Source organism: Haliaeetus leucocephalus, unplaced genomic scaffold, assembly GCF_000737465.1.
Source record: "Haliaeetus leucocephalus isolate CR32 unplaced genomic scaffold, Haliaeetus_leucocephalus-4.0 Scaffold184, whole genome shotgun sequence".
In the NCBI taxonomy this organism is placed as follows: Eukaryota; Metazoa; Chordata; class Aves; order Accipitriformes; family Accipitridae; genus Haliaeetus; species Haliaeetus leucocephalus.
The window spans coordinates 353,653-375,872 of NW_010972620.1; the positions used below are offsets into that span (position 1 = coordinate 353,653).

At 36.8% G+C, this 22,220-nt stretch overlaps 1 protein-coding gene across 7 annotated transcripts in view; it reads left to right on the forward strand.

Annotated features, from left to right (window-relative positions):
* The window catches only part of ATE1 (arginyltransferase 1), an 82,880-nt gene that overhangs the window by 477 nt on the left and 60,183 nt on the right, over nucleotides 1-22,220 (forward strand). For 5 of the 7 annotated variants that reach the window (XM_010564663.1, XM_010564661.1, XM_010564664.1 and 2 more), the window contains exons 2-7: nucleotides 1,115-1,178; nucleotides 1,534-1,596; nucleotides 2,330-2,433; nucleotides 3,249-3,521; nucleotides 9,186-9,418; nucleotides 12,318-12,446. In XM_010564663.1, the coding sequence (XP_010562965.1) occupies nucleotides 1,115-1,178; nucleotides 1,534-1,596; nucleotides 2,330-2,433; nucleotides 3,249-3,521; nucleotides 9,186-9,418; nucleotides 12,318-12,446 (866 nt within the window). Of the gene's footprint in view, nucleotides 1-1,114; nucleotides 1,179-1,533; nucleotides 1,597-2,329; nucleotides 2,434-3,248; nucleotides 3,522-9,185; nucleotides 9,419-11,132; nucleotides 11,262-12,317; nucleotides 12,447-22,220 lie in introns of all 7 variants that reach the window. The other 2 variants (XM_010564662.1, XM_010564665.1) reach the window with 2 other exon arrangements.

Genomic DNA, 22,220 nt, shown 5'->3' on the forward strand with positions numbered 1-22,220 from the left:
GGCTGCGAGGGGAACCGTGAGCGGGCCGGGCCGCGCCGGTGCGGCCGCAGGCTACGGGGCTGCTCCCAGCCGGTGCCGGCGGGGCTGAGGGAGGCCTGGGAGCGGCGGGTTAAAGGCGGCGGTTTGGCAGCAGCCTTCGCCCTTCCCGCCTCCGTCCTGCCGGGAGCGGGCAGCTGCCCTTCCCTGCGGAAAGTGCCCGAAACCCCTTACCCTGGGCTGGCCGGGAGCGGGGGGGGGGCGGCCTGCGAAGCGAGACGGGGTCGGTGTGGGGCCGGAGGCCGTGGGCTCACCGGGAGACCTCGCCTCAGGGTTTTGTAGGAGCACTCCTTCAGTCTAAGGGCAAACCATCAGGAATAACGGGAGAGCTGCGTGGAGGATGAAATGCTTTAATTATTACTGTCGTAATATCCGCACCCAACCTAAGGACGCGGTCAGGATCTGGCCCGAAGTGTTCTCTCGGTACAGTTTTGCTTCTCAGCTGCTGCTGCCCTGCCTGACCCTCCAGCTCGGCGACAGTCCGGGTTAAGCCGTAGGTGAGAGCAGAGCGTGCCTGCCCGGCGGGGCTCGACGGCTCTAAAGCTGTGGCTGGACAAGTTTCGCTTAGGCCAGCTCAAGGGCAAGCGGATTCTGATTCTTTTACCCGGTGAAGAGGTGACGGTCCCTGTGCCCTGCCCTGCTCGGCTCGGGGGCGGCCCGGGCAGTTGCTCTCCGAGGGGTCCCTGGGAACGGTCTGCGTCAGCTTCAGCGCCTCTCGGAAGAGTTCTTCTGTCCTGGTGTTCCTGACTGATTTTAAGAGAACTAAGGAGCAGTTTTATGTTATTTTGTTGGTGTGTCTCTGGGAAAGATAGCAGGTGGGGAGGTAAACTTTTACTTGTACCGTCAGAGCAATATAGTCGATTGCATCCCAAGATTTATGTTGGGTTTGCTTTTTTACACTTAGTGTGGATGTTGAAATCTGTAATTTATCAGATTTATGAATATGCTAAATCCTTGAAAGGCATCTATTCGAAAGTCACCATTAGCGACTCATATTTACACTTATACTTCTGTAAAGCTTGTTGTATTTTAAAGCATAACTGGTCAGTCAAGTGTGTTACTGTATTATTTATTTCAGGTATGTGGGCACATTCAATGACAGTTCAAGATTACCAGGATCTGATAGACAGAGGATGGCGAAGGTAAATTTAAAAAGAAAATACAAAGCCGTGTTGTCAGTTTAGATACAATTTAGAATCCAGATTTAAGATTTAGGCCTGTGAAAACAGTTAACTAGTTTCCATAAGTAATTGAAATAAAACTATTTTTCTGATGCTCTGCGACTTTTTGTAACGTGACACTTGTCGAACAGGAAAATATTCAGTTGTTTTGGAAGGATAGTATTTTAGTACAGCAGTAAAAAAACTGAAGAACTTGCTTCTTGACTTTTGTTGCTCATGTAATATTTTGGTATTATTTTAACAAAAAAGGTTGGTCTTCCATTTATTTTGTAGTATAAGCAACAAAAAATCAATACGTGTTTATTATTATTTTTAGAAGTGGAAAATATGTCTACAAACCTATCATGAATCAAACGTGTTGTCCTCAATACACAATAAGGTAAGAAGCTCAAAATATACTACTGTAAGTGATTTGACTGCTTCAGTTATGTTCAACCATTTGTGTTTACTGTTTTAAATATGTAATATTTGAAAAGTTTATCTACTTTTAATGATACTTTGAATTCCAAGTATATGCCGCTGGGTTTGTGCATAGGCACATCAGCAGCTCTGTGGTGTTTTCCTGTAAGCAATCTAAGTGTGTACCCTTGCCTTTTACTTCTGGGTTGCAATCCAAAGCAAGAGTCCTATGATTGATCTCTTGCTCATGGGTTGCAGGTGACCCAGTATGTCTGCATCCCACAATCACTGCTTTAGTAGCCCACGTAAGAGCGGCTGTCAGTTGAATAGGTATGAATAATTCTAGATATGCTTTTCTGGCATTAGTAGTTAGTACCAATGCTGTATCTGTAGGATGGATAAATGAAAAATTCTAGTGTATTAGCTTCCTAAGAAAGCTTTTTTATGCAGTGCTTGAGGTCACCTTGACGTATTTTAGTGATTATAGTGATATACACACAAAACATGCCATAAAGAATGATACTATGCAGTACAAGGCAAGATAATTTTATTAACTCAAAAGTGTTAATAAAATAATTGACCACTTAATATAGGGAAGCTTAAGAAATAATTAGAAAATACATATACAGTGTAATTTTTTAAAGTGGTTCCTTAACATTTTTTTCTGAAATAACCTTTCACAAAGGAAATGATCATAATTTTTTGTTTTTAAGGTGCCAGGCTTTGCGTTTTCAGACCTCCAAATCTCACAAGAAAGTTCTGAAGAAAATGTTGAAATTTATTTCCAAAGGAGATGTTTCGAAGGGAGTGAGTGAAGGTTAGAAATTTGTTGTGTTTGAAAACCAATGCTGATGTTTGAAAGGAGGATCAAGTACCTGCTTGAGTGATCAAATGGCTAATACGCTTTGATTTTTGTATATAGACCCCTTTATAAAGGTCTGGCTAGGTTGTGTCTTTAAAGCGTGTTTTGAGTCAAGAGCGCTATGTAACCCAGAGACCAAATTGTGCAGCTGGCTTGCTCTATTGAAGAATATGTTTCCTTACTTTTTGCATAGAGCAACTTATTTTCTTTTTCGTCTCTGGGCACATGCTTACTTTCTAGCTGGGTGCCATCGAGAATTAGACCCTGGTTTTACCTCTGTCATAAAAGTGATAATCTAGAGAGGACTAAGCAGGAGAGTGGGTGGCAGGGAAGAAGAAGAGCAAGCAAGGAAAGGAGTTTTTCTTCCAGGTGATTGAACAGTCACACCCCATTTATCCAACACCAAAACTAGCTATTCTCTGTTGTGGTGGAACTTGTTTTGGTTCTGAATCACTATAATTTGCCTCTTGTGTGTTAGGTTTTTTGGATCTTTTTTTTGTTGTTCGTTTGAAGTTATGGCATGAGAACAGTTGACTCCCCCATTTTAGTGGAGAAAATAAAACTGTTCTCATGAATAAGTTGGTGCTAGTAATTCAGGGTCACAGAGGAAGCTTTCTGTTTTCAGACTATTGCAAACAGTCACTTTATCTATTGGGAAACAGTTGTAAAAATGGAAATGAGTTAATTTAATATTAATGTTAATAGTGCAAAGTGTGAGCTGCAGTTACACAGAGAGAAATTCACTCATGCAGTTTTTTAATTATTTACAGAAGAGCCTATGGATTCCCACATAGAGGATGTGGTCACGTGCGATTTTGCATACAAAAGTGAATCTCATGTCAGTCAGTCTGAACTGACTCCCTTGAGTGTGGATCACACAGAGAGGGTGGAGAATGAAGATAAGGACATAGGAGAAACAAAAGAAGAGGTGAATGCGCAGCAGGTGGAATCGGGTTCACTTCAGATCTGTGCACATAAAGACACAACAGTCCCTGGAGAACCATCGCATTCAGCTAAAATTGTTCATGCACCACCTAAGCCAGGTAAATTTCTGGTTGTAATTGGAATATACTGTCATGTTTTCACATGATGTTGAAGTCCTCCTTTTTATCTTGGCTGGTAAATCAGTAATTGTTTCTTTTTATTCCCTATACTCTTCCCAATTTATGGAATTACAGTGTATAAATTAAGAGGTTCTGCGTGTTAATTGTTTTCTTATTTTTTCCTGAAAGCTGCATTGATTTTCATTATATTAATTTTTTTTAGTTTGGTTATTAAGAATACATATCTACAGCTGATAGTTTTCTGTAAGCTATTTAGATTGCAGTCAGATAGGTCAAGGTAGTTGAATCTCATCAGACATTGGGACCAGTTTCCAGTTCCAGGGTACTTTTGTGTGCAGAATAAAATGTACATCCAGTTTTCCCTTTCTTCTATAGGATGTGGTGACTCAGGCTTTATGTAGCTTGACGTATGGTTCATAAGGATCATTGAGTCCAGCTCAGGGAGTTGGACTCCCTGGTTCTGCAAGACTAAGAGCTGGGTACAGCTCTGGCTGGTGCTGCAGGAGTGCTAGTTACCGAGTTAGGTTAAGGCTTAACCTCATCTCTTGTGCGGCAGTGGGAAACCAGTTTAAGACCCAAGAAAAACACCCTAGGTATTGTTTTTACATTTCTTCGTTTCTGCAGGTCATCTTGTAACACAACTGACGTTGTTTACACCTTGTGAATACACCCCTGTAAATAACTTGCTTAAGACTGTATTTTTATGCTTTTGTAGACTGTTTGCCACAGGTCTAACTGGCATTGGAAATACGTTCAGTATATTGTTGTGTCGTTATTCTGTAGGCTTAAAGAAAATTGTATAACTTTCTGATGATTTAAAAAGAAAAAAAGTACCAATTCTTCTAGTCGTCTATAAAGAATGACATTTTGTAGGTGAGCTTTTCATCTGTTTGGGAGCTTTCTGTGTTTTAGATTTTGGCTAACTTCAGATTAGAAAAGCAGTGTCACTAGAGGATGTGAAATTATGTAGTAATTTCTCTTTTTTGTCTTGCTGTGAACTTAATATTACATTTCTGTAAGGAAGTGCAGTAAGTATGTACAAGAAGTAAGGCAATCTCCCTCATGTTACTTCTGATGCTACAGCTCTCATGTGCCAAAAACTGAAGGTAAATTCTTATTCATGTCTAGAGTTTTGTGTGAAAGTACATGGAATATTGGTGGCAATTTTAATATAATAATATTAATAATTTTTAGTATAATACTAATTTTAATAGTATGGTCACTTTTTTCAATATGGAAGTTATCCCTAAGTCAAGCTTTTGTATCACAATTGTAAAGATTTCTGAAATGCTGCCTTTGGGCTGAATTTGAATGTGAAATCTTTACCCTAAAAAAGGATAATCTCATTGTTGGTCATCTGACTCTATTCTCTTTCATGTGGTAGCTGTTATGGTACCCCTTGGTGTGGCCCGAGAGCCTGGAATCTACATCTTCTTGCAGTGGTGTTAAGCTTTTCACAGGCTGTTGTGACAGGGAAGACCGTATGTCACAGCTGGCAGGTGATCCTCTGCGTGGTGTGATCGTACCTGTTGCACATGCAGAGGAGTCATTAAGGGTCCCTGAGGAAAATAAGTAGTGCTGGGAACTACTGCTACCAGGACATGGCTGCAGAGTGCTGCGGGTTGCCTCTCCTACAGCTTCTCTTTTGTGCTGGCTGTGTTCTTGTGGGATGTGGGTGATTTCTGGAAGGAAGATGGTAAGGGGTGGATGGATTATTGACGGAATAATTCATTTGACTAACAGTCTGCGCTGGAAAAGAGGGGCAGAATTGCTGACAGGCTCTTTGTGGCTCAGAGATTGCCGATGAGGCAGCCTTGTCTTAACTTCATGTTTCCAGTTTTGCATAGCCTCTACAATGGCCTTTTCAGAAAAATAAAGGGCATTTTCTGAATTGCAGTTAGCCAATTCATGGTGAGTAATGTTAGTTAAAATCTCAGTGGAGACTGGATGCTTTAGAGTTTCTGCATGTGTTGGGCTGTCATACTAATTCCTAATTTCACTTACCTATTATGTGTTGTGCCAGTATTTATGAGAACTTCAGAGTACTTTTTTCTTCAAAGATTTTTGTCTCCTTCTGTAGAGTGGCTAATTTCAAGTAAAATAATGTTGTTTTTTCCTTAATGAACACTCATTCCAATTAGATCAGGTTTTCAGCAGCTTAACAAGCAATTTTGCATCTAAACAAAAAGGAAAGTTTTCAGAAATGCTTGATCAGAAAACCAGTAGTGCTGCATAGAAGCAGTACTGTTACACATTCCTGGAAACGTATTCCAGAATTTTTAAGACTGTATTTTATATTTTGATTTTATAAAATGCACTCGAAGCTTTTATAGCCCTTATGTAGTTCATATAACTTTTATTTGTTGTGCAAATTTTCAAAACCCTCTTGTTTTTTAAGTAACTGATGACAAACTTTGGGTTATGTAAAACTTCATTTTGGAAGCAAAGTAAGTGGATATTGACAGCAGATGGCAGTCTTGGGTAAATTATTAGTGTAAACCAGCCATTGTTTTGAAAAAGGTGAGGTATGGCCTTTAGTTACTTTAAGAATAACATTGGGTAAAACTTGAAACACTGGAAATACAAATAAAGAAAGCCTGAAACATTGTTTGTACTCTTTCAGAAAATGGGGGTTTACTTTTATAGAGGAGAAATACGCATCAGTGTGCTTCTTTCTTTCTGGAGGTTTTAAATGAAATATAGAAGTGAATAGTAAATGCATCAGCTTATTTAATTAATCTTTTTTTTATTTTAAGAGTAGGTGGTGTCACAGGTCAAATTCAGTTTAAAATTTTCCAGATAGAAAAATGTTTAGTTTTCATCTTGGAAAATGTAGACTTATGCTGTAATAAGATTGTTTAATTGCATTTTTATTCCTTGATAAACAGAAGGGTCATTGTCCTATAGAAATAATGGGCTGTTTCTGCACAGTTTCAGATAGAAAAGAAGGTTTGCTTATGTCTGTATGCACGTTCATTGTTTTAAGAAGTATTTCTTGCTAACTTACAGCTCATAGAAGATACGAGACATGAAACAGATCCTGATACAGATGAAGTACTCATTCTTCAAATGTATCATGAATGTTTTAAATAAACTTTTCCTCTGACTACTTTGCCCGTGGACAGGTCACATAGTATCTGTAATTTCCTCATAATATTTGTCCTTTTCTAGTGAATAATTTTAGCTGTGTGGATGAAACAAATACTCAAAAGCCTTAGCTGAGAGGTAAGAACACTTGATCATAAAAAACGCTAGTGTGATTGCAGGATGTCTGAAGAGTGCCAAAGTGGTATTAGCTCTTCTCTAAGTCCCTGACATGCTCTCAACATTTCAGCTGTCATGGAGTCTATGTGGAGAAACCAGACTGGGACTTTTATGGCTGAGCCATGAAGAGCTCGCTGCTAACTTGCCCCAGGAGTGCACTTATAAACTGTCTAAATTCTGTATGGTATGCACATTAAAAAGAATAGTTTACAGCCTTACTGATACTTAAAAGTTTATCCCAATATAGAGTATTTTGCCAATTTCTGTGATGTATCTATTGGTAAAATAAGATGCAGGCAGTGACTCTAAACACATCAGTGAGCTTTTAAAATAATCAGTGCTTTTACCATTTCTAGTTTGCAGAAGGATACCACTGTTCTCATTGTCCATGGGAAGGTTTGGGTAGAGGACAAGAAGCAGGTAGAGGACAAGAAAGATGTCAGCTTTGGCTAATAAGTTATTGGTGAGGAGGAGGAAAGAAAGCTCAAACTGCGTTTTCATAGGAGTTCTGTAAAAAACAATTTCCATGTAATTTCCAGGTATTCAAGAGAGTAAAGTAGGATAAGCTGTAGTTAAGTCTGGGTTTGGATTCTTCTTTTCTTCTTTAAATATTAACAGAGTTGGAAATGTGTCTTCTTTCTAATGCTTCAAATGAAAGCACCTCACTCTTAAGGGTACTTTCCCTTTTGAAAAGATCAGTCTTTCAAAAGTTGCCAGTGTGTCTTTTGCAAATACATGGGTTTCAGGAGAAAGCTAATGGTGTGAAAGACTTCTTCAGCAGTTTGTCATAATACTTGTTACAGTTTTGGTTCTGTGGAGGATATATGACTGTATTTCACCTATATGGAAGTAGGTTTTTCCACTCTTCCTCTCTTTTTGAAATTTTTAGTTTTATGGCTCTTTTTTTGGCCTCCAACTCATCTACCACTGCCCTAAAAAGTAATAAAAAAATTAAAAAAATAAATTAAAAAAAAAGTTACTTTGTATTACATTAGCTGGCTGGTGATGCAATTTTGAGTGCAACTTTCCCTCTGTATGAAACTTGCAACAGCAGCTGCTAAACTGAGACAGGTATTCCTTGAAAAGTGATTATTTCTTCCACCACTGTTTCCAGCAATGCAGCAGATTCGTATAGCTCTTGCACAGCTTCTGGAGTGAGGCATGGTGTGCAGTTATTTGTGTGCACTGCATGGAATAGCCAACAATGATGTACAAATTTTAGGCAGAACTGAGAGTGTTAGGAAGTTTTCTTTTGCGATTTTTACAATCAGTATCTATGAAAATCGTACTGTCTAGGGAAATTGCTACTTGTAAGTAGATGGGTAACCATCCTTTCAGTGCCTTTGGTGGGTAGCATGGGGACCAGCCGTCTTTTTTTTTTTTTTTTTCTTTGAAGAAAATTCTGTATTAATTTTTCTAGTACTGCCATTCTTGTATCTTGAATTTTTCTCTTTAGTGTCCTAAGTATGAAATTAACCTGGCCCCTTCATTGAGGAATTCGGACCACTTGAATTTTTATTTATGCATGTCTTTGGATTTGTGTTGCTTTGAGACTATGTACTATTTTCTATGCTGATCTGTTTGTTTTCTAGGTTTGACTTCTTTGTTAAGTAAATAACGTTTCACAAATAGAATGTTATAAATGGTTGATCCATTACAGGTAGAAGTAAATGGATAAAAGTGAATTGATTAGTAAAAACAGACAATCTGAATATAATTTTAAGCAAAGATGTAAGCTCATGTGGCCTTAACTCTTCTTTTACATGACATTAGTAGCATTGGCACTAATGGTGCTGGCATTGGCAGCATTTCTATATACTGCATAATATTCCAGGTGACAAGAAATAAATGCTTTTTTGTGTGTGTGTATGTCTTGTACAGGAGTCTGTTGTGTAGCCACCTGGGTTTTTAATGTGGTAAAACAATTCTCTGCAAATTTGGCTGCAAGGTTTTGTGGGTTGTATTTTTTTCCTTTCAGTATTTCAAGCTGATCCTGTAGCTGTTTGGATGTAGTACACCGTCGTACTGTACATTAAACAGGAGCTTTTCTTTGTTTCTGAGAGGGGGATGTGGCAAAATGATTGAAGGACAGCCTTAGCAGGAAGTCTTTTCATTTTAGTTTTTAAATATATCCTTGGCTCTGGGGTGGAATCGTGGTCAAGGTGTTTCCATATTAAAGTGCTGCATTAAACAGCTATAGAGGAAGAATCATTGCAACTTAGGGGCGCCGTTGGTAGTTGTAAACGTGAAATACCATGTTATGTTCAGGCTGCAGTCTGCAATTATTGGTGATTTTAACCATTTCTTTTCAGTGATTATGTAAGAACTACTTGTTTGTTGCAAAATGTGGTGGTTAATTCTTTACCCGTGCCCTTGTAGGGAAAGGGGCTGATCTGAGCAAGCCACCGTGTCGAAAAGCAAAGGACATACGGAAAGAAAGAAAACTGCAGAAACTCCTTCAGAACCAGACGTGCGCGTTTGAAGGCTCTGAACTTCAAGCAGAAGATCAAGTTTTCCTCTTGCAAAACTCTAAATCTAAAACAAACCAACCTAAAACCATTGAAGACTTCGTTTTTGTCCCTTTACCTGATGATGCACAACACAAATTAGAGGTAATGCGTCGTTCACTGTTGTTGGAGGCAAATTAAGGAAAGGTCTAGTTAAGGAGTTTTTGAAATGCTTAGGTATTTAATATCTGTGACTTTATGGAATGGTTGTAGTTTAAATCTTGAAATGCATGTAGTACTGTGCGAGATGTATATGGTGCAGCTAAGCTCTGTGTAACCACAAGAGGGTACTCTTGCACTTGCAGTCAGTACAGTTACCAAAATAACTTGCAAATTGATTTCATCCAGTGTTACTTGAAAATGAAAGACTTTGAATTAACTGAGTGTTGAATGATGAGAGAGGTTCAATATTTAGTTCTGCAGTATATAAATACTTAAACTATCTATGCTAATGAATCTTGACAAGAAAGCAGTAACTGTTCGTAAAATTAGACAGATAAGAAGATAGCTGCTTTTTATAAACATCAGTGATATGTGTTGATGTCTTTGGAAGCTGTAAAAGTGATGGTAGAGAATTTTGCTTACTATACTGGTTGCCATTAAATCTATTAGTAATACAGAGACAGTCATCTGGAAGACTTTTGGACTTTCTAACATTTGTTAATCTTAAAACCATTTTTTTTCTTTTTTTTTTTTTTCTGGAAGCTGGAAAACTATTTGAATACAAGTATTTGCCTCTAGTTACTGATTATCAATGATGGTATTGAAAATTAAATATTTAATATTCTTTTGGTAATTATTCAAAGAGGTAGTGATGATGGCTTAAAAGATTCACCCTGAGTAACTGACAAGAAGCCATGAAATAGATCCATCTCACTAACTCCTCCAGATTTTCTGTTGAGTTGTATAACAGAAGTATGATGGCTCTGTTTGAACATCTTCATTTAGAAGATGCAGGGAGAATTAGGAGGATGGTTCCAGCAGTGTTTTCCCAGATTGTCTTTGTGCTCTTTGCTCCTTACTATGTCTGTGAAGTGTGGCTTGTTTGGTTGGGTTTTTTTTTTTTAATAGATCAGAACCAATGCTATTTATGAAAGTAGAACCATACTGAAAATTATGTGGTTTTTGAAATGAAACTGTCCTTAAATATGTCTGAAAGAAATGCACTGTTACTCATGTGATATCATTATTTTGGTTAGGAAGCAATTGTTTTTACTAAGAACAATTTTTAATTTATTGATTTATTTTTTTTAAAGTTATTTTATTTTTGTGTGTTTAAGGATGTTGGTGGGGAAGATGGATAACTTCCTATTATAATTGACTCATAATTGAATATGGAAACATTGTTTCCTCTTCCTCTTTCAATTTGAAAAATACCTAGAAATCCCCTTGGGATTATTGCAATAAAAACATAGTCTTTATCTAAAGAGCACAGATATGAGTCTTCCAAATGCATGGGTCAAGTATTTTTCAGTATAGTGTGAAACTACAAGGGAAGATTTTTTAAAAGTACGGAAAAATCTCTTGAAAATGCTGATCTGCATACCATTTGTTGCTATTATTTCCTGAAAACTATTTGTGTAGTTCTCCTGTAGGCATTTTAGTTATCTTAATTTGTAATTTGAAAACATTGTATATTACTCAGTGTAAATATAGAAGCCTTCAATAGCCTAAACTGAGCTGAAGAATTGTCTATTATTAATTAAATTGTTAGGGCCCTTGTGCAGGAAGTCAAAATTTTTCTCTGTTGTGATGTTTGTATATGTATATAGTTATTGCATGATATTGTAATAATAAATGTGTTTAACTTCTTCCGAAGGTGAGGGTGGTGAGATCATCTCCACCAAGTTCACAGTTCAAAGCCACATTTCAGGAGTCTTACCAGGTCTATAAACGTTACCAGATGGTTATTCACAAGGACCCACCTGATAAACCAACTATAAATCAGGTCAGAAGGCCAAATGAATTTTATGCATAGCTCAGCTTCCCCTCGATTTCATGTGTCTTGTTTCTAAAAGAAACAAATGTGGATTTTATATCCATTGTTTATTCAGGAGCATGTAAAATACTATATCAAATAAAATCGACATCCTGAAAGTGCAAGCTCTTTTGATATCTCTTTGGAAGTGCCACAAATATTTGGTCTTAATTGCAGACAGAAAAGTTAGGGAAGTTAAATGGGTATGCTATTGGGTAAGAGATGGAGAAGATGAAGCTTTTGGAGATAGATTTTGTGGGCCTTATAAATACAAATCTCATAAGAACAAAAAAAACAACTGGACACTTAGCCTGATAACTGGTCTCACTGGCTTTGGTTTGAATGCTTCCATAAGGAGGAGCTAGCATGATCAGGGCCAACATACAAGTAAAAATTTATCACACATACAAATTAGTGGTTTAAGGTTCACAGAAGTTGCATAAACCTCTTCACTTTCAATTTAAGCCCTTCAAGAAGTAATCTGTGCACTCCATTTAAATTACACATCATTACTGCTTCTTGTAATGACCAGGCGGTGTGTAATAGTTAGCTGTTAGACAGACATATTGCCTCTCTAGTACTATGAAGAAAAAAATTCAGGAGTTTGGAGAAAAAGTATATGTAGCAAGAATATGTAACTGCTAAACTGGGGCAATGAGTGATGTGCCATTAAAAATAATACATTTTAAAAGTCCCTGAGACTGTACAACAAAAATAAAATTTGTGGTTGACTTGGTAAATAACTTGGTCAAAAAATAGATTGACTAAACTGGTGCTTTTGAGTGTTCTAGTGTTACACAATTTTTATTCTTTAAGGAAAATATCAACAGTCAATTTAAGCTTAGTGTTAGTTGTCAGATTTTCCCCTGTAGGAGCATTTTCTTGTTACTATGTTTAAAGTAGAAAACTGACTTCAGAGGCTTTGAAGTGCATAGGAGGAGATCTTTCACTAGCCTTACCTTCAGAAGCATATTATCTGATTATATGCACTCAAAATAGTATGCTTGTATTTTCCTTGCTCTGAAGGTGAGGTTGGTACCTGTCTCCTTTGAGGACCCCCAGTTCAAATCATCCTTCAACCAGTCAGCCACTTTATTTGCCAAGTATCAGATGGCTATACACAAGGATACACCTTCTGACTGTGGCGAAAATGAGGTACAGTTCACTGCATGCACCTTTATGAAAACATATTTTTAAGTGCACAATTAAATGATGGGAAATGGTGTCTCTCAGTGATTCTAAATATTAAAATATTGGAATTTCCATTTGGGAGGGAAAGCATTGTAGTTTTTAGCAAGCTTCTGTTGCAGGCTTCAGCCCAGGGGAAACTGAGCTGAAGAGCGAGGGTTTATGCACCATCATAACTAAAAAACTAATGATAGTAATGAGTTAAGTAGAGCTGCTGTTTGTACATGATTTGTAAAGAGGTCTAGGACTGAGATTTCCACTGGAGATGGGATAATGGTATGGAAGTGCTTTTTTTAATGGCAAAAACATCTTCTGCTTTAAAGCTGTTTGGTACCTTTTCCACATTTCTCCTTAATTTTTTGAGGTCTTGCTTAATTTAACAGGTGAAGCTTTTAAAAATCTCAGTTTTATTCACATTTCATTGCTAAGCATACCTTTTAACTGGAACTCACCTTTGCAGTAGAAATAGTGCAAAAATATTCCCACCAGCTGATTGTCTGAGATTCAATGAGAGCACATTGCATATGAATAAAGCCTGCTTTTAAAACAGTGTGTACAGGATGCTAATCCTAATCTAATAAGTAAAAAAAAAGCATTCATGGCATTCTAAACAAGCAGCAATTCTCCATTTCTCTGGCAGGTGGCACAACATTTTCATTAACAAAATTAGTTAAACTGCTACCTCAGATCTGTCATTTCTATCTACTGCAAATGTATGACTTCAATGTTGATCAACCATCTAGTCAGACTTTTCTGTTCTTGAGAGCAATACTTGCAGAAGTGACACCGAGCAAGCTGTGGCTGCTTTCCAGGTAGAATAATAAAACCGCATAATCATTTTTGGCTTTAGTTCAAAAGAGTGTAAGGAGAGCTTTTTTGTGAGATCTCTGTAATGCTACTGTGGAAAACCATAAAATTTATTTCACTTTGTTTTGTAAAATAATAGGACTCGTAACAATACGTAGTAGTCTCTGCCCTTGTTATAATTGCTGACATGAATTGGGTGAATTATAATAATGTAAAAATTGGAATCATGCCAAGAAAGATTGAGCTATTTACTAGATTTGTACCAGGCATTACCTGGTCTGATTAGGAACTTGATTTGTCCGCTACAATGAATTATTTCAGCCCTAATGCTTAGATATAGCATATATTCCACCATGCATTTGCTCTGAAAATCTTGTTGCTGCAGAGAGAGTGCTAAGAACATTATATACTTACTTATTCTTTGTTTAAAATTATGGATTTTTTTAATACCATCATTACATCATGAAGAATCAAAAGCAAAATCACAATGGCTGCTTGCAGTTCAGTTCTGAATAATAGCTACCTCTCAGTTCATTTAAGTCTGTTTGGGTCAGAGTGCATGGTTTGGTGTACACTTGGGTTTGATGGCCTTAATCACCCATGAAACTTTGTTTTTTAACTGAAGGAGTCTAGGGAAGGAAAGATGCATTAAGGACAGTTCAGGTTTCCACCACCTTAAGGTGTAAAGTCTATCATGGGAATTGCAGTTGAATAGGAAGGAGATGGATTTCTGTTCATACTGCTAATAATTTAATGGATTTTTATCCTCCTCTTTTCCTTGTTACTTGCCATAGGTGTTTCCCTGTTCTGCCTTTATCTTCTCTCTCTGGCATCATGTTTGTGTAGGCTTAGTATAATATTCCTGGGGAGACATAAGACCTTCTCTGAAGCTTCTAGTAAATGTAAAAACTCAGTCTGATGCTGATGGCTTTTAATTCAGGTCCTTCTTTAGCACTAGTATTTTATCTTGTGTGTTCATGTGACTATCTGGCTAAGAAGGTCTTTCTATTCACAGTTATTAGGCAGTAAAGCTCAGTCACTTCAATCAAAAGCATTTTGTATTTGATTCCTGCAGGACATAAACTGAAGAATACTTTACACAGAATGTATTTTGATGTAGATGAGAAGCCTTTTTTCTTTTTTTAAATTTTTTTTTATTTCTATACTGATTCTGTGGGAGGAGAATTATCTGAGTCAGTTTTAACAACAGAAGATACCAAGTAGGGTAAAACTGATGCAAGCATTTGAGAGGAAGTTTGGAGAATGCTGTTTGAAAGACCTCAAACTTTTTCTTCTTCCTCTTCTTCAGACTTTTTAATATATCATACAGACATTATGGAGCCAAGCAGTTCTTTAAGTAAAGGTAGAATGAAATTCTGTTCTATACACAAGGCTTTTTATCAGGGTTAGTAACAAGTCTGCTTTGGGCTTTAAACTGGCAAACATCCAGGAATTTTTTTGCATCTAAAAATTAAATTTAACTTTTAATCTGTGCAAGCTAATATATCTGTGTATGGTGGATGAACCGCCTTTTCAGGGAGAGTCCTGTACATTTTGTGTTTGGAAAGTTTCTAGTTTAGGAAAAGTATTTAATTTATATTTGGCTGAACACTTCATATTCAGAAACCTGCCTATATTTAAATTCAGAATCCAACAAAAATTGTTATGGGACATATTAACAACTTCTTTTTGGAATATATTCTTAGGTTGTTGGCATTACAATATACTGTCTGCCTATATTAGCTGCTAGACTAGTTTAATATTAATGTTATTACGTTAAAAGGCAATTTTAGGAATAGATTTAGAATTTTGGTTATTCTTTGAAAATAACACTAATGTGGAAAGTTATAAAACAGTTTACAATATTAACAAAAAATATGTGAACCGTGAAGCCAAATATTGCTCAATGAGTGTGAAAGAAGGCCCTCTTTTTGCACCTATGTGAGGTATATAGATCTTTTCATTAAGATTTTATGTGAGAAGGGGGAATAGATGATTTCCAGGACAGGGAATCCATGGAATACTTAACACCAAAGATTACTTGGAACTTCTAGGCACTCTCTGGTTAGTGCCAGTTTGAGACCAGTGGTAACTGGTGTTTCAGTGCCCTTCAAGATGGTGGGTCTTTTTGAATTTTGGCTTTTCCTCCTTACTTTCTCCTCTCCTTCTGCATCTCTGATGGAGACTGCAGTTGCACTAATAATAGTGTGTGTTCATTAAAAATAATTTAGTTTGAGATTTTGCTGGGGAGAGTCCTGTGATACATTTTGGTGATGCAGTACTGATTCCTGATTGAGGTGGTGACTTCTGTTTGTTCTAATAAAAAGCAAGGTAGAAATTTCATAGTGGAATAAACTTCTTCCAAGTCCCAGAGTTGGTTTTACCGCTGTGGTGATGAAACTTGCCTTTTCTGTGGAAGCATCATCACAACCTTCAGTGCCACTCTCATTGGTGAGTAGAGGATTTGGTGAGGTAGAAGTGTATTTGCTATCTGCCAAATAATTTAATATTCTAGGAACAGTTTTGAGTATCTCCTTGCTCCTGGAATTAAAACCAGTTTAGCTTACATATGAAAACTTCTCAAATCTGTTTTTATCTTGACATAAAAGCTACAACTATTTTCTGCGTAGGCTTTTAAACTATTGATTATCCCCTTTTCTCTTAGTTTGCCTGGTATAAATTGAACTACCCTTGGAAATCTCCTGAACTCCCGCAAAAACCTTTGGTTGATTGCTGCAGGATTTCAGCTTCAAAACTGACCTGGCTGTCTCTGCTTCGGAGTGCAGTCAAGTACTGAAGTTACGCAAAGTTGTTGGCACCTAAGAATATTTATGTCAGCATGTTTTTATTGAATTGAATTGGTGTCCCGAGGAAAAACATAGCAAACGATCTTCTAATTAAAGGTTGCTTCATAATACTTGCTCTTAAACAGTGCTGTAGAAGAACTGATTTTTCAGTTTTTCTCTGTGGGAATACAAACCCTTATTAAGCTATTATGTAAATGCATAGTCATCCACTGTTTTAGTAATATATGTACTCCTATCTTAAAAAGAGTTGTTGGAAAAAATCAGAGGAATTAGGGGGAATCTCCACAGATTATTAAGTGGTAAAGTATAAATAGCTTCTGAATGAGGTAAGATATAATCGTGGAAAATAGGTGTATCTGCCTATTGGAGAAGTTTATCAAAGGCTAATCTTGAATTAGCCAAGTCCCTGAACTACTCATTTTTGGAAGCTGTGAAAATGTGCAAGGGAAGAATCTGTTTTAATGTTTGTCACATTCTATGCATTTCTTCTGGTGCTTTATGGAAGTACTGTACATGGACAGCAGAAATACCTGTGTTTCTGTGTCAGAAATGCAGGGAGGACTTTGCAGAATACAAATCACCTGGAAGATGCTATGATCTAACTCTACCCCAGCTTCAAGATGATTAACAAAGTATGTGGAAATATACATGTAAATGTTTCGGTACATATTGCCACCTTCATGTCTTTTTGTGTTTTATACGAAGTGTCAGAATGTATTTCTTGGTATTTAAGTGATAGATACAGATGTGGAACTGTGTAGCTCTGGAGGCAGATTTTAAATGAAATGAATACAGTGAGAACATTTCTTCTTGGCCCTTTCATCCCAAGAAGGAAATTTTTTGATCCCAGTGATCTAATCAATGGCTAATTTAGATAGAACAGGGGATATCTCTAGCAGCTCTTTGTAATGAAGTGTCATCTCACCAGAGGCATTGCATTTCTGACCCAATGTTGTCTTTTTTTAAAATGCTTCCAGAAGTCAATTATAGAAGCTGTCAGCATATTTTATAGACACACTCACATTAGTGCCTATCATTCCAAATAGAGTTTTACATATAACATATTGTCATGTAAAAATTTGAAATTAAGCATTTTTTTTCTTCCTGCCTCTTCTCTAGGGAACTTTGTGATTGATCTGGGTGGTTTAAAACACTGATACAATACACCTAGTCCATTAATGTGATTTTTAGGCTTTAAGTCTTTTTACGGTAGTATTTGTCTTTAAGAAACACAGCTGAAGTGTAACTGAAACAAGCTATGTGGCAGCTACACAAGTTAAAAAACATTTCCATAAAAGATCATAAAAATTCTACAGTAGTTTCCAGAAAGAGCAGGAGTGAACAGTTTATTGCTGCTTAGACCTTCTGAAGCAAATGTTTTATTTAACTTTTCATGAGTGTTTTATAATCACAAACTTGTAGAAAAATAGCGTGTGTCTCCTTTTCCTTAGCAAAGCTAGCTGGACCCTCTCTTTGCTTAGTGCTTAACTAAATATTTGTCTTGGAAGAAAAGAATTTCACAACTCACAAAAGATACACTGTTTGAAAAGGTGCAAAAAATTACTGAAATAGGTATAGTGCTTTTTTTCTTTTCTTTCCTTTTTTTTTTTTTTTTTTGAAATTGCCTCCCAGAAATCCACTTGAACTAATATAGAAAACTGAGTAGTCTGGGAAGTGCAAAGGAGCGTGTTCTGATTGGAAAAGCTGGTATCAGCAGCCAGTTGCAAACTTCTAGGTCTGTCTCTCTAACCTAGTTTCCTCTTTCTTTTTTTATTTTCTAGTGAGAGAACGCTTAAAAAAATCAATAGCCTTTGTGGTTATTTTTAACCTTCTGTAGCTTGCTTGGCAGCCATACGTTTTTAGAATGCTCTTGAATTAGTTCTTTTATCATTTGGGTTGATGGCAGCGCTAATCTGATGATTGACTCTTCGTGGTTGACTGCTGCCGCGACAGAACGTCTCACTGCAACGAGTTTGCATTTCAGGTCTCTGATAACGCTGACTTAAAGACTTGGAATGAGTACTTCTGTATCAGCCTGATTCCTTCTGCTTACTTGTGTGGCTCTTGTGACTGTAGTGCCATGAAATCATGGATTTTATTCTTGAAGTGCCTGTAAGAGCCAAAGAATTTAGGCATCTAGACAATTAAGTAACTTGTCCATAGTCATATTGTTTCAGTTCAGATTCTTTTTGCATCACAGTTTACATTGTTCTTCCTGATTTTGATACTGAGTTTTCTATGTAAATCCATATAAAATTAAAAAAACTTTACTGTAAGACTGACAAATCTCCATTATTATGAGAGTAATTTCTTCTGAGCAGACAAAGCCACAGTGACTTTTGTCACTCAGTAAGGGAATTGAAATTCTAATTCTGAAATGTACATTCTGTCCCATTAGCAGTTATTTCTATTTCATTAGTCCAATTCTTGTACTGAAAACTACATTTGAGACATACATTTAAACTTTAAATCCCCTCTTTCCTTATGTACTATGTTTTGAAGGCTCTTTCTTCACCTTTGAGTCTGTGGATATCTCTGAAACTGTGTTTTGTTAGCATTCTTATATTTTTGTAAGTCACTGTTGAAAATGCTATTAGAACCAGCCCTGGAATAAGTGTCTGATTCCTCTGCTAACTTAGCTGTATATTACCCGCTTCAACGTTAGTGGGATAGTTTGGCACTATCTTTCCTTGTAAACATGTTACATTTTGCCCCATTTTCCCCTATTTTTACAAAAAGTTACAGAATTTTGTTCATTTTCCAGCTTAATTTCAATCTGTTTTCCTAGATAGTTTCTTTTTATTGTTTTGTTTGTTTGTTTGTTTGGGGTTTTGGGGGGGGGGGCTCATTTAACAGCTGCTTCTAGTCTTACTGAAAGTTTGACCTACTTTTTTATTGTTTATTTTTTACTTTTTTCACTCCACAACTTTCTGGCTAATATTGATTCTAGTCTGTTTTGGCTAGAGAAGATTATTTCAATTAAAATATGGCAGCCCAATGCACAAAATAAATCCTAACACATGTCCTAGGACAAAGTATGCCTATGGCTACAGACCAAGTTCTTTAAAAAGTGAACTGCCTTAGAAACAGTTTTTGTTGATGAACAAGGAAGAGTTAATGTTTGAGAACAAAAACCTGTTTATTGTGAACCTGTAAGAAGTGCCAATGTCTTGAAAGTAATGGAGCTCAAAAGGGAGACATCGCTCCTTTCTTTGGTGGTGGCAGGATGTCCTGCACACTCCTGCAGGGTTTGCATGAAGCTGAGAGGAGCTGGATAAAACAGAAAAAGAGTTTGACCTGGAAAGGAGCTTCTAGAGAAGAAGAACCCTATTTTAGCCCTTTGTTTTTCCCTGTGTATCTAACATACCTAAAGATCGCCCTACTTGAGGAAGAAAAACTCTGTATAAAATGAATACATAGGGAAGATGCCAGGAGCCCTGTGCAAAGAATGTCATCTTTTCATGGCTCGTTTCTGTTAGTGGGTAGACTAAGATTTGTTTGGCCACTTTTATTTCCCAATAAGAGGAAGCGTTCATTATGTTCATCTTGGAAACGGGAAGGAAGAGAGAGTAAACTGGCTTGATACACCTGAGGGTGTTAAACTGGAACTGCAGGTTTTATGACTTGGTTCTGTATGGAAACTTGGCACCTTTTTTTTTTTAATTTTATTATGAGCCTGGCACCTTTATGAAAAACAAAACCAAAACAATAACCAACACGTTGGTTTATTTTAATCCCATTCAGAGATTAGATTTAAAAAAAAAACAACCAAAGGCCCAAATCCCATATCCATTCCTCACCCCTCCTTTACTGAAAGGAAAAGGGCAAATACTCTGATTTCCTTGACAGTGAATTACAAATATGAGCAAACTCTAATACTGTCAAAAGGAAAATTAGAAATGAATATCCTTCTGTGATGTCTTCGCACTGAAGGCCTCAGATAATTTTACAGTTACTGGTGATGACAGCTCAAAGCTGTTTTTTCCTGAGAAGGCTATGATGTCATCATGTGACATCAGTAACCCTTGCTTTCAGAAAGTTACTGAACTAGCAGGTGAAGCCCATTCAGATTTAGCATCTGAATATCTTCCCTCACCTGTAAAAGGAAGCAGGTCTTAGCACTCTAGTTTTATTACAGCTTTTTAAAGCTGTGCATGTGCTTTTACTAGAGCGAGTAGCTCTGAGTTGAACCAAACCTTCCTTTTTTTTTTTTCTGCCTTTTCCCCCCCCTTTGATTTAATTCTCAGTGATGTGTTCCTCTCTTAGTATTACTAATAATGTTTGAACTTATTTGCCATTGTTCTGTTGGTTCTTTTTGGCAATTGTAATTAGCTTGCACCAAAGCAAAAATGTTGTGGATTTTGTATATCTTACATAGTTTTTAAAAGACTAAAGTTTATGTAATTCAGTTTGAAATTAAAATTAGAAAAGCATGACTTTGTGAAAGGAATTTTAATTGTGCTTGTGTGATAGATTGAGTTATTTTACATGCAACACCAGCTTTTGACTGTACTTCTTTCATGGTTTATTGAATTGGTTTTGAATTGTGCTCATAATAATCTTGCAGTATTAAGTGAGTTTGTTAATTTAGAAACTGAATCTTACATTTACTTTAGTTTAAATAAATGTATAGACTATGTGTATTATTAGGTGATGATGAAAGTGCTGTGGATTTAGGGGTGGGAGCGGAGAGTAAGGGTTGAGAAGATAACAGCAGAGGTCAGTGGGTCTAAAATATTTATTAAATTCTCCAGCTCTATGTGCCAATTAAATTCTTCCTTGAAAAAACCCCCACAAACCCACAACAAAAAATTGTTGGGTTTTGGGGTAGTTGTTTCTTAATTGACTCTAGAGAAGATTCACAGTCTTCTGAAGTTTTCTAGGACTTAAGAAAATTGTCTAACCTGAGAACTTTAGCAAGTCAACAGGTGAAATATGTAACAAGACTTGCAATGATTTTTTCCCCCAGAAGATTGTGATACAAATTCAAGTACAGTTAAGAATTTTTTTTCAGCCAGCAGTATAGATAGCTGTAACAGTATATAATCCCCTAGCAAGCAGCAGTTATGCTCAGGTAGACTTAAAAAGTCCCCCCTCACCCCCAAAGCCAAGGGATTGTACAGCAGAGCCTGGAGAATGGATAAAACTATTTGAAAAGTGTTGTTGGCTCAGTTTTCTCACCCATAGGGTTTAGCTTGCACTATAAAGCTAAAGTTACAGATTAAGAACTATTGGGGGTCTTCTGACATGAAAATTAGTAACACATGGTTTATTTTTTCTGAAGCCTGCACGTTCTAAAATCGCTGGCTGTAAGGACTGATGCACTCGCAGTATAGGAATTTGTAACTGTTCCATTTTTTTTTTTTAATAGGAATGTAATAATTCAAATTTTTAATTACTTTTTTTCTCTTTAAGTATTACCTGTTTTTTTTCCTCATTCTCTCCCTATCCACCAAATCAATAAAAATTCTAAAATGTAATTAATATATTGCAGTCATTTGTTTTTCCAAACTCTGAGTAATTTAGAGCGGTCATGACTAAATCTGAAATGGTTAATTACAGAAAATGCACAATCCCCTGTCTTCACCAGCACCTTATAGAAATTCGGTGTTCTTCCGTAAAGTCTGTGTCCAAAGGTTTACCATTCATCTGTAGATCAGTTGCTGCTATGTGTTTGAGGGGTAAAAGTCTGAAATATGGCTTCTGCAAAGTCTTGATTCTTTTAGCATCAACAGATACAATTTCTTAGAGGCACAATCTTAGAGAAGGTTAAGGTTGTGTTCGCTTTGAGCTATAATGAGAATGGTCCAGTTAACGTTTGCAGATGAATATATATATGTATCTACCAGAGGCTGTGTTTTTATTTCTAAAATGTGCTTTATAGCACCTTCTGAAGAAAAGAGAAAGCTTTAATTACTTAGGCTGTATATGGAACTCTGTCCTAAGTCAGCAATTTACAATATTGGCACTTTTTATTGTTGCCTGCCTTCCTCTCCTCTTCTCTCCTTCCCTGGGAAAAATGTGATAACTGACAAGTAATCAACCCATTTTTTGTATTCCCCTTTAAATAGAGTAATCTTCTTTAATTAAGCTCAGAAATCCATAGAATTCTTGAAAACAATGATGT